At 40.3% G+C, this 12,603-nt stretch overlaps 1 protein-coding gene across 1 annotated transcript; it reads right to left on the bottom strand.

Moving 5' to 3' along the window:
- Window positions 1-365: 365 nt before the first annotated feature.
- Window positions 366-9,687, bottom strand: abcb6a (ATP-binding cassette, sub-family B (MDR/TAP), member 6a). Its single transcript, XM_039792640.1, has 20 exons — window positions 9,328-9,687; window positions 8,325-8,848; window positions 7,424-7,564; window positions 6,631-6,820; window positions 6,075-6,167; window positions 5,695-5,887; window positions 5,457-5,578; window positions 5,181-5,290; window positions 5,011-5,076; window positions 4,549-4,674; window positions 4,011-4,087; window positions 3,833-3,896; window positions 3,630-3,715; window positions 3,444-3,501; window positions 3,235-3,339; window positions 2,757-2,931; window positions 2,492-2,604; window positions 1,827-1,921; window positions 1,622-1,690; window positions 366-1,535 (listed from the first exon to the last, which is right to left on the bottom strand). The coding sequence occupies exons 2-20, from the start codon at window positions 8,838-8,840 to the stop codon at window positions 1,376-1,378; spliced, it is 2,559 nt and encodes an 852-aa protein (XP_039648574.1). The 5' UTR covers window positions 8,841-8,848; window positions 9,328-9,687; the 3' UTR covers window positions 366-1,375.
- Between the last annotated feature and the right edge of the window lie 2,916 nt (window positions 9,688-12,603).

Raw genomic sequence — 12,603 nt, 5'->3', positions numbered from 1 at the left:
AGGAGAAAGGAGGCTGAATGGGTTTAGTGCAGAATGCAAAGAAATATATAGTATGTGCAATGGGCAGATGTATAGTCCAGGATGAAGGTTAGTGCAAAGTGTAATGACTAGGGATGGGGGGGGGGTTAAGTCAATGTCAGTGGGGGTCCGGGGCCTTGTTGATGATGCTGACTGCAGAGGGGAAGAAACCGTTTTTATGGTGTGAGGTTTTGGTCCTGATGGACCGCAGGTTTAACTTCTTCCGCTGCCGCAGGAAGTACATCCTTTGCTGGGCTTTTTTGATGAGGGAGCTGATGTTCAGCTCTTTCTTTTAAAAATTGTTGGACTGGAACTTGTAATGTATGGATTTCACAGACCGCAAAACATGGGGGAAAAAAAACTAACTTTTATTTTTAAGACAAAACAGAATATTTACAAATTGTAATAATCATTGATATACCATTTGAGGTAGATATAAAAACATCAAATGATTGCAAATACTTATTCAGAAATAGTGTATATGATTGTATATACTTAAACATTACACTAAGAGAGAATAATGTTGGGTATTATTTAGTTTTATGGTACATCTTTTTCATGGCCATAAGTTTGGACTTTTTGTGTGTTCATTAATCCTTTACAATTAAATAAAAGACACAATATAACAAGCAACACACCCCACTTTACCTTAGTGATCGAAAAGTATAAATACACCTTAAATAATATAATAACAGCAGAGCTCAAACACCGACAACCAAAAACTTGAGGAAATAAAACAAAGCTGAATAAAATCCCTGACAGTCTGAATACCAACCTATTGACATTCATATATTATTTAGTGGACGGCAGAGTCATTAGTAGTTGCTCAATTCAACAAGGTGCTTTGCTAGTGTTTCTATTCCCTTATTTCTTGCAACTCTCCCTTTGTATCTTTAAATAATTTCTGTCAAGTCAGGTCAGAGATTATTAAGAAAATTTGTTTTTAGCACAAACTCACAAAAGTCAGTGTTTAATATAAAAATAGAGACGACATTTTAAAAGCGAACAAGAGTACTTCTAAAATGAGTAACATCCTCAAAACAAATTTGAATATGTAAACACCCAGGGTGTCATCCGGATGAAAGCATGGGACAACATGCACTACTTTTCATTCTATAGGTTTGGAGAAAAAAGCACAGATGTCTGTTTTTATGATGTGGTAATGATTTGATCTTTTTGTCCCGTCCCTGCATACAAAACCTTCACCATAATTATTACAACCAATGCCTTGGGGTATAAAAAGTAAGATTATGCGTGCCTCCTCAGTCTGGTTAAGGCAAGCTTCCCCTTTCTCCATAACCTGCCATCGCACATTCAAAAGAAAGTTCTCTTTCAAAAGAAAACAAAGCAAATACATTCAGTGGCCGTGGTGGCCCGAAGAAGTTGATGGCGGCTGCAGTTTCTCTGAAGTTCGGTCTTTGGTTTCCGTGTCTGACGAGGAATCGGAGTCCTGGGCCTGCTGTTGCCTCATCCACATGTCTGAATACAAGCCTCCCTTGGCTAGCAATTCCTCATGTCTTGGATGGAGAGAAAGTGAGTCACTTGGAGTTCAACGGAGAAGGGGATCGTCACAATGACATTCAGAACAATAAGTCACACTTACCGTCCTCGCTCAGCAATCCGGCCATCACTGATAACCAGAATCTGGTCTGCTCCAATTATGGTGGACAACCTTTTATATATATATATATATATATATATATTAAAAGAGAAACACACATACCATTAGATAAAACCACTGAAACAAAGGAAATAGAAAAAAGTTAAAACCTTTCAGAAAACAACCCGATGGTACATGCATCTCTTACCTGTGAGCTACAACGACTGTTGTACGGTTGACACAGACTTTAGCCAACGAGGCCTGGATGTTGCGTTCCGTCTGTGTGTCTAGAGCAGATGTGGCCTGCCGAGAGACATTCTTTGTTACAACTGGAAATAACAGCAATCATTTTAGCCATTTAAAGTGGAATGATAGTGAAACAAGTTGGGCAAATAGGGCAACATTGTGGCGATTATTTTAAGGCTTCAATCTTAAGATTCAATGTTGATTAGTGCTACACAAAATATAGTTGTTTTTTGTTGTTGTTTTTTTAAAATCGCCATTGCGATATCAACTGGCACAATCAACACATCAAAGATTTTTTTGTTATTAGAAAGAAAGCTGCACTTTAAAATGTAACTGTCACTTTTTTAGTGGTGCCTTTCATATTCTATTCAATGTTCAACTTGCTCAATAAAAATGTTGGAAATGATCTCCTTTTATTTGAATTAAATTCAACCAGCAATTTGTTGTATTTTAGCAGATTACTGAAAGCGGCAGAAAGGCAGAACTGAGTCCACTTTAATACTGTTATCGCGATATTCAACAACGTTAGCGCACATTTCCCTCACATCGTGCAGCCCTAATGTAAAAACAAAAAACGGTTTCTGTGTTTGGTCCGCTTGTCCCCTTGGCCCCTTCCTGGAATCTCACCTCGTCCAGCAGGATGATCTGTGGTGCTTTCAGGATCGTTCTGGCGATAGCCACCCTTTGCTTCTCTCCTCCACTCAGCTTCAGACCTCTTTCACCCACCTGCGTATCATAACCTGCCAGAGAAAGACACAGGTTGGTGGTAAAAATAGTTTGTGCAATGTAGCACAACAAACTAGTAGAGGAATTACATCCCTCCCATTACCTTCAACATCCACTACAGTTTGATGCATCAGTTAAAGCACAGGAGGGTTAATCCAAAAGTTACCTTCGGGGAAGGTCATGATTTTATCATGTATATCAGCAGCCAAAGCAGCCTCCTCCACCTCCTGGTCACTAGCAGAGATGCGGCCGTAGCGGATGTTATCCCGGATGTTGTTGTTGAAAAGCACGGTATCCTGGGGAACCACGCCAATGTGACCTCGCAGAGATGTCTGCTTCACCTGAGGAAAGACAATGAAGACATATTTCGTCATTACCAGCCCGGAGTGTGCCTGTGAACGCACACAGTCACATACAGCTATATTAAAGACAATGTAACTTGTGCTTTCATTTCTCTTGGTAATCTCAAAAGCAACATAAGAAGGGGCTAATTTATGCTTATAGAAGTTGGACTTCCTTTTCACTGTACATAGTGTCCATCCCCAGTATACACAAACTATGACTTTGCTGTGCTTTTATCACTGCATGCTCAATTGTACTTGAAATTATGTTTCCATGTACTTGATATGGTGCCAAACATTTACCTTTGATATATCCTGCCCATCGATGCTAATGCAGCCTCCCTGAACGTCATAGAAACGGAAGAGGAGTCGTATGATGGTGCTCTTCCCAGAGCCTGATGGTCCCACCTGGAGAGATTAAGAGGAAATTACAGTTGCACAGTCCGAACAGAACGCAGACACTTTCACTGTACGAGTAAGTAAATCAATTTTAAATTGAAGTTGTTCCTTACCAGGGCAACGGTCTGTCCTGGAAGTGCAGTGAAGGAAACGTCCCTGAGAATCTCCTTCCTGTAAAACGGTAAGGAAATCCAAGAACTCAGTCTTGTATGATAAAACTAAGTCACGGCTTACATCTAGTCTAACAACTTTACACAATTGTAGTTCTAACCAGGCTATCAAATCAAATATGAACCAACCCGTTGGTGTAGCTGAAGTAAACATTCTCAAACTCCACCTTTCCCTGTGTGAATAGAAGACTTCCTGCATTTACGTCATCTTTCACCTGCACAAGAGAACAAACACAGAAGATAGAATGAAGTGGATCACAATACAGCGCCTAAAGTGACAACCACAGACTGGCGAAAACACAGGACAAATCATCGGCCAGTTAAAAAAGTACCTCTTCCTCTTCTTCGAAAAGTTCAAACATGCTTTCCATGTCAATGAAAGACTTCTGGATCATTCTGCAGTAAAGAACAAATAGAGCCAACAGTTTACAAGAATTAACCAAAAGTAAGAAACTTTACTGTACTATAGTTGACCACAATGCATTTTAAGTGGTTTCTTCCTCTTCTTACCTGTAGTAGGTTCCAAACCAGTTGAGGGGAGTGTACAGTTGGATGATGTAGGTACCAAAGAGAACAAAATCTCCAATCTAGGATAAAAAGGATTTTTTTTTCACAGTCAAAACTAATGGCACAAATTGCTTCTTTTTTTTTTTTTTTTTTTTTAAGATTTCCACCTTTAATGGATAGGACAGCTATACATGAAAGGGGAAGAGAGAGGGGAAAGACATGCAGGAACTTGTCACAGGTCGGACTCGAACCCTGGACCTTCTGCATCGAGGCATACACCTCTATACATGTGCGCCTGCTCTACCAACTGAGCTAACCCGGCCACCTAATGGCACAATTTAAACTAACATTGTTAGTTATTCTTCACAGCTTGATCAGTAAAACATACAATACATTTGATCAAGACATCATCTTAGGAGTGTTCAGTTTACAAGCGGTGGTTCTAGTAGAGACTGGAGAATATATATATTTTGAAATAATAATGATGTCATAAAAACGTCACTATTTCTACCATAAAAAGCCATGTCAAAGTGCTCAGTACCTGAAACTTTCCTTCAGTTACAAAGTAGGCACAGAGCAGGGAGCCTGCCAGCAGGCCTGATCCGATGATGAGGTTCTGCGTTTGGTTGAGGAAGGCCAGGGATGCCTGGGTCTTCCACTCGGACACCTAAAAACAGGAGGAGAAAAGAACCATCAGACTCATGCCTGTATGGGCTGGTTAAACATTGGACATCAACCTGTACACAAACAGCATAGTCAATATTTTCTAAGGACTATAGAAGAATTCATGTGTGCGTGCCTGTCAAATTATCTTATTGTCTTGAAACTAAACCTGCCATAAATAACTATATTTCCTGGGGATTTGGCCGTTTGCTGTTGGGGACAGTTGCTGATTGGCTTCCACACTGCATCTTGTGCACCTTGACACTAAAAGCAATCTAAAAAGCAGTGATGGTTATACATAGACAGGATTAATGTCCAAACGGAAACTTCTCTAACTTACCTGATATTTTAAGATGGCATCCTCGAAACGGCTGACCTCATAGCTCTCTGCATTGTAGTATTTCACCTATTAAACAGTCAAAATAAAAGGTGGAACAAAGTTTGGCATCTTAATTATTGAAACTTTTTTTTTATAAACCAAAATGCAGATGGACGAAATGTTTGATGTACCGTCTCAAAGTTTAACAAGGAGTCCACAGCCCTGGACTTGGCATTGTTGTCCTGCTGATTCATGTCCCGCCTGTACTTGGTTCTCCATTCAGTGATAATTATGGTAAGAGCTGATGGAAATATTGACAGGCAATAATATCTGGGGATGTGTTCAACTAACTCAAGTTGTTTATTATTATTATTATTATTATTATTATTATTATTATTATTATTATTATTATTGTTGTTAAATGAATTAGAATTTTGGATAGCTATTGTTGAACATGCACTACTTACTGAGGTAGAGGGCCATGCAGACGAAGACGATTAGGCCGAACCAGGCATTGAAATAAGTGACGAAGTAGATAATAGAAATAACAATATCAGCAATGGTCGGGATGATGCTGAACACTATGTAGCTGTGGCGGGGGAAAAAAGAGACAGTTGAGTCAGTTTTCTCTTCAAATAGGAGAATACAATTTCAGGAAAAAATATGGGTCCAGAGGAAAAGTCAGTCCATCCAGTGCCATTTTACCTGAGCAGGCTGTTGATGGAGGAGGTGCCACGGTCGATGCTTCTCAGCACATCGCCCGTTTTGCGGCCCAGGTGCCAGCGCAGGGACAGGGCGTGCAAGTGGCTGAACAGACGCACTTGAACCACGCGGTTGGTGAACTGCTGAACCTTGATCCACAGGAAGGAGCGCAGGTTACTGATAAAACCTGAGGCACCTGGGAAGAGGAAAAGACAACGGTGACCGTGACAGACAAGCCTTATCACTACCTCCATGTTGAAATGTTATTAGAAACAGAAAATCAATGTGCCGAATCACTTGTACAGTAAGTGTCTGTCTTTCTGTGGCACTGCAAAGTCTACTCTCTACATTATGCTTCCAGAACATGAATGTGTTGGTCCTACCTGCGCCGCCACCCTGCATTAACTTCAGCAGGACATAAATACACACTGTAGTAGCCAGAGCATTCCAGCTGCTGCCATCAGTCAGTTCATTCACTGAGAAAGGGACAAATACATCAAGGTAAATGAAAAAAAAAAAAACTCAGACGGTCAGCTATTTGGCTTGAAGATAAGGTAGATAAACAAGACAATAAAAGAGATGAGTAAAATTCAGAAGATGTTCTCTGACTATAGGGTGTTTTATATTTCTCTCTCTGGTCCTAGGGAGGCACTAAGCTATCAGGAGAAAGATGTCTATCTTATTACATTACACATCTTGAGGAACAGTGTGTTAAACTCAGCCACTTGGTGTACATTTAACATTATTTTTGGCATGTGGCACTTGAGGCTTTCAAATTGTGGCTCAGACCTAATAAATAAAAAAAAAACACTATTAGCTTGTGGCTCGAGCTTGTTGCAGCAATGTAGTTACAGAAACGGACCATTTAACTTGAGAAGCAGCTCTGAAATAAATCAACATTTGAGTCTACAAAGTTTGGTAACAAGATATGTCCTTCACCAATATTCTTGTAGTAAATAGGTACAAAGACGTTAATAACTCTCTCGATTCCCAGCAGGATCAAACAGAAGAGGACCAGCAGCTGGAGGAAGATGTTGCCCCGGGGCCACATGTAGGGAAGGAGCATGCAGACTTTTTTCCTGAAACCCTGCCAGGTAGACTGGTTGTCCTCTGTTCTGCCCAGGAGGCTCTGAGATAGAGACATAGAAACCAGTTAACACAGCATTGTGTATAAAAGTGGAAAGAGGCCATGTCTGAGATGTGAAATTTGAAATATTAGTGCCAAATAAGAGTTTTAATGTTGCGTTACCTGTAGTAGAACTGTAACAATTACAAATTTTGCTGTACAATTAAGTGTCTCAGAAATAATTGCTTTCAGTCAAATTTAATTACAGGATACATCTTTTGTTTATTTATCAGTTATGTAACCCAGATAATGTAATAACACAAATACACAGCCTATGAAGTAGGTCACGCCTCTTTATTATCAAATTAATTTTTCTTCTAACTGTATCCCCCTCGTCATTTTTGTTGCTATGAATGTGTATGGTGTCAAGTGCCAACAACTAACAATTAAAATAATTATAAAAATATATAGTCTGACCAATAATCCATTATATACATATATTTATTACAATTTGGCATATCTAAACAAACTCAACATTTACCAGTCATACGCGCTAAAACCTTAGCTAATGTTAGCAATTAATTGCAGTTAAAGAAGGAAAACGCAATTATGTAAAAAAACATTGCAATTAGACAATTATGTAATCATTTTTACAGGCCTAGTTACCTGTCCGCTGTTCTCAACGTCCCGCTCATCTTCGTTGATCAGTAGCATGTAGGGTTTCCGGGGCAACCCTGGAGCTTTGAGACCAATGAAGAAGAGCAGCCCAGTGCCAATGTAGCGCATCAGCCACAGGGCTAACTGCACCTGAGGGGTTCATAGGCAATTAAAACAGATCAATATGGATACCACATAACAGGTGTTCATCATACAAGTCACTTAGAAATGTGGGGTCTTTAGAATTAAAAAGATGTATCAAATGGAGTAAAACACAGGATTAACAAACAAATCAACAAAACAGCATTTAAAATTAAGGACAGATAAAATAATACAAAGAACAAAAATGTCAAATCATGCTTACAATTATATAAGCAGGAAGTCTGACTCCGTGTGGGAGGGGCAAGATTTTGTCTTAAAAGGGATCTGAAAGTTAGACTGGGCAATGACTCAGCAAAAAAAGGCTCTAGTCTTGCACATTGGTGTTATGCATGTTTTGCATGCCAGCTCGTCTCCCTTTGTTGGCTGGGTGGGACCTTGTTATACTTGTAACAGGATGCACTGCTTTAAGCCAAGTTGTATGTGTGTCTCAAAAGACTAATAACTAACTAACCTTTGATTAATTAGACTGTTAAAGCACACGTTGTCAACATTAGAAAACATTCATAGAATGATAGTGAAAAGAGTTTTATCCTTATGCAGAATATGCGCATAAGCTATCAGTGTATTTTTTTAAAATCTTGAATAGATAGGAATGTGGATAAACTGCACAGACATGCTGCATGCTGGTACAGAGGACAATAGTGAAGCAATGCATATGAGCTCAATGCAGTATGCAGTGTACAATATTTTGATCAAATCCAGTCTCGAAAAAAAAAGGTATCTTATGTGACATTTGATCTTTCCTCACCTGTTGTTGATTGTTCTCCAGGCCCCACCACCAGTGAGGACTGTACCAGGAGATGAAGGCCAAGTTCTCAGCTGAGAAAGCCACAGCCCAGAACAGCAGCAGGGCTATGCTGTGGCCCCTTGTCCGGTCCATCAGCAGGGCCCTGCGTCTTTCCACCCTGAGCACGGCTATAGCCCAAGCCCAGCCCAGCGCAGAGAAGCAGCCATATAACACCACGTAGCCTGGGAGCTCTCCTCCGTTGGCCGCCCGCCACACCATCCCACCCAGAAACTGGATCAGGAGAAGGACAGAGATAGCTAGCTGGAAACCATAGAGGCAGGAGCGTGGAATGAACTTGGGTTCCATTGCGGTGCCATATTTCTGGTAGAATATGCAGTGGATGGTACCAAGGAAGAAGCAGATGGTTAGCAGGATGGTGGGGACCAGTGTGAAGTAGAAGCATGGGGAGATGCCTTCATCCACCCAGGTGTGGGAGATGGAGGAATTGGCTTCGCAGTAGCCCTGAATAAACACCATGGCTGCAGCTGGGGAGAGACAGAAATGACTTCATTAGAGATACAGCACAACCATAGATTAAAAGGTAACATTAAATGTTATATACTATAATGTATATATACTGTTGGGTAGTTTAACAATCATAAATATCCTCCAAACAAATAAGTGCAGAGTCTCTACATACTTGGCTGGCTGCTTAGATTTGTTATTTAAGGCTGTTAACTTCAGTGACACCATAAATTGCTGACTCATTGTTTACTATTGCACATGCTTTAGCTGCTGGTTATAAATTACCACACCACCACACATTCGCCACACATTACCAAAATGTACCAAATGTGTTGGGTAGGGCATTTTACAGGGACACTTCATATGAAGTGTAAACATTAAACCCACTCCAACATCATTCACATTGAGAAGGTGAAGGGACAACCGGCAAAAGGAATGTAACACTATTAGCTTGTATTTCAGAGGCTCCACACATAAAATTAGCTAATTGTAACATTACCTTATTTGCCAGATGGTTGCTGTCAACTTCACAGTCACTTCAACGATGGAGACCCACTCAGTTGTCAATAACAGAGGCTAACGTTACTCCAGGGAAACTAGCGAATCCACTAACAACTGTTAGCTGTTAGCTAGCTCAGTCGGCTATACACAGCTTTAACATGAACACAAACGACAAGTCATAACGTGGCGGACTGGTGAGAGTCGGTGTGAGCCAGGCGTCTGTCATCGCTAACATCAAGTTGTATACTCATGCTGTTAACGGCTGTTGTCCTTGTTGTGAGCATGTTAAATAACTCCTATCCGTGACTCGGCAATCGACGCCAACAGTGTTTGACTGCACGGCCCGGCCCGACACTCAGCGCCCCCAAGAGGACGAATGAAAATAGACCTGACTCACACAGACCGGAAAGGGGACAACCTGTGGGAGTGGCATGGACACACAGCCTAATTAAATAGGTATATTATACAACAATATAATATATATTATTATTTTTGGAGAATTCCATATCCATAAGCAAAAATGTTCAGGAACCAAGCCAACTTTCCTGCACTTTATTAATGAATTTGAGCAATATAGCACCCTTTTATTTAATATTGAAAACAAAAAAAGCCATTAAGATATTAAATGAATAATATGAAATGATATGACACATGCTCTGGCATTATGAAATGTAAAAGTATTTTTTTTATGGTATTGTCTTTTCTTTTGTTCCTGTCTTGCAATGTCTGTTATATGTATTTGTGTGTACCTTTCTATATAAACTTTTGTACAATAAAGAATTGAAAAAAGCCTAATAAAATAGACCTAAAAAGAAATAAGAAATGAAAATGGTTGAATTAAGTGTTAAGATACCGCGCTGAAAGTAACTTGTGTAGTGGAGTAAAAAGTACAGTATTTCCCTCTGAAATAAGTGTAAAGTAACATAAAATGTAAACACTGAGGTTAATTACGAGTACATCAAAGTTGTATCTAAGTACAGCACTTGAGCGAATGCACTTTACTTCCACCACTGGATGAACAGTTTTTTGAAAAAGAACAAAACTAAACCCATATAGTCTAGTATAACTTTAAAGTGGTAATGTTATTTCTGTCACTTTCAACAGTGCGTCACTTTTAAAATTACATTTACATCATAAACCAAGCATCAGCAGTGGTATACACAACTCTAATTTCATACAATTTAAGGATAATATGTATCTTACACAATAGATTGTATGAAATAGTTGATCAAATTTGGAAAAATGAGAGCTTGCAATGTTATAAGATGATCAGTAGATGGCACTAAATACTAAAGTATAATCAGAGGAAACTACTGTCTTCAAAGGAATCATGGATGAACATTGTTCATATTATCTATTGTTCATTGAACAATAGTTTATAAAACCTCCATGACTATGGACACAGGTGGTGAGAAAAAACTACTCCTGGAGACGAAACATAATAATGTAATATAATGGCATGATATTAATTGCTGTGTGCCATTTTTACATTATATTAAGACCAGTTAATGAGTTATAAATGAGTGTAGCAACATAGCTTAAGTGTGCCTCTTCCACTAAAAAAAGGAATGTATGAGTTAAAGGAACATATAAAGAACATAGTCTTAAGTTAAGAGCTTTCCCATCAAACTGTAAATTTACAGTTTAGTACAAAGAAGGGACTCAAAAGCCATCTGTCACGTCTGTCCCTCCTATGAGGATGAATTAAAGACTTTTTGGAAAAAGTGTGTGTGTGTAAGTACCTGCATGTGACAGAAAAAGAAGGGAAGCATATTCTGATGGAGTGAAAGAGAAAGGATCTCGTGGTGTCTTGTGTGAGTTTATACTCACACATGCACACACACACATACACACAGTACACCGTTCTGGGATGGAAAAGGGGTAAATCTTATCATTTAGACCCTCCACAATGGGCATAAAGAGCTGCTAATCTGCTTCATCTCCCCGGCTCTTTTGTGTGAGTGGAAATGGACCTTCTGTCCATCGGCTGCTTGTCACCCCACTCTTTTGTCTCCCTGTGGATGTGATGGCCTGCCCATCACAACCCTCATCTCTCTCCCCTTTTGTGGGCGTCTCTACCTCAGCATACAGACTCAGCTGGAGCCCTATAAGTCCTTTAGGTGTGTCTTTTCTTGTATTCAATCCCACCTTTTCTCTCATTCTCATTTATGCTTCTTTGTCCGCTTGAAGCTGCCTGACACACATGGTTGGTAACAGGCTGTGATAAGACGGATGTGTATGCCAATCTAATCCCTTGATTTAGTGAGAAAAGAATACTGGTGGTGTTAGGAATGCTACGTTCAATCTCATTACTACTGAGGGCAATCAATAAAGCTTTCGGTTCTGCTGAATGTAGTATTCACTGAAGGATTGGGCTTTGTGAATACAGTTCTTACCACTAGCTCACTGGCAGATGACCTTTGCTACCTTTAATACTCACAAATCAGCCACGATCTATTGTATGGTAGAACGGCTACACCCTCACTAACTGTATGTCGGTTTCTGCCAGACATACATCTGCTAGAGCCAACCCACAGTCACAGTCACACGCAGAAGTTCCTGGCAGAAAATGTGATGGGTTTAGATTCTAAACCAAGCACATTTTCTTCCAGGAAACTAAACTTTAGACATTTGGTCTAGACTCGTCCTTTGACCCACATGCTGCAGGGGAATTCTCCATTCAGGAAGTTTCAACCTGTTTCATCATTGTGGTAGGCCTACTTGAGTGAAAGGACCACCTACAGTTTTCGTGCTGAGTTAAGGCACCCTCTTCTGACAGAGTTTCTGTGAGCGGATAAGAAAGAATGGGATACTCTTATTTTTTGATACTTTATGAATGTAACCCAAAGCTTTTAAACGGGTAACTAACTTCTCAGCACATGGGGTTTACGACCTCCAGCTTAAGAAATGTTTGAAAGAGCTTTCAACTTGGAAAGACTGTCCACTTGGCCTATTGAGCTTGACACTGTATCTCTCCTAGTGGCAGCCCACGGAGAGTAGTTCAGCCACCTTCTCCTGCTGTGACGCGAGCAGTGCACAGGGGATAAGATCTCCTGTCAAACTGCTCTTGATAAACACAAAAGGGGGCTACCTCCACTGCTGGTGAACTGCACCCTCGCCACAGTAGTCCTCTACATGGACAGACAGCGAGGCTGAGGGGAGAGGGAGGGTGGGCTTGGAAGCCAGAATGTGAGTGAGAAGTGGTAAAGAAAGACAGAGAGGAGAGGGAGAGTGTGTGTGTGTGTGTGTGTGTGTGTGTGTGTGTGTGTGTGTG

Source organism: Perca fluviatilis, chromosome 24, assembly GCF_010015445.1.
Source record: "Perca fluviatilis chromosome 24, GENO_Pfluv_1.0, whole genome shotgun sequence".
In the NCBI taxonomy this organism is placed as follows: Eukaryota; Metazoa; Chordata; class Actinopteri; order Perciformes; family Percidae; genus Perca; species Perca fluviatilis.
Note: the sequence above shows the minus strand (reverse complement) of the source record. Positions and strands in the feature narration are given on the sequence as shown.

Excerpts from the sequence above, each read along its gene's own strand:
- abcb6a (XM_039792640.1), bottom strand. The coding sequence starts at position 8,840 with ATGGTGTTTATTCAGGGCTACTGCGAAGCCAATTCCTCCATCTCCCAC. Across the intron at positions 5,888-6,074 it reads AATGCAGGGTGGCGGCGCAG|GTGCCTCAGGTTTTATCAGT; the intron begins GTAGGACCAACA and ends TCCTCTTCCCAG. Across the intron at positions 3,716-3,832 it reads TTTTCGAAGAAGAGGAAGAG|GTGAAAGATGACGTAAATGC; the intron begins GTACTTTTTTAA and ends TCTCTTGTGCAG.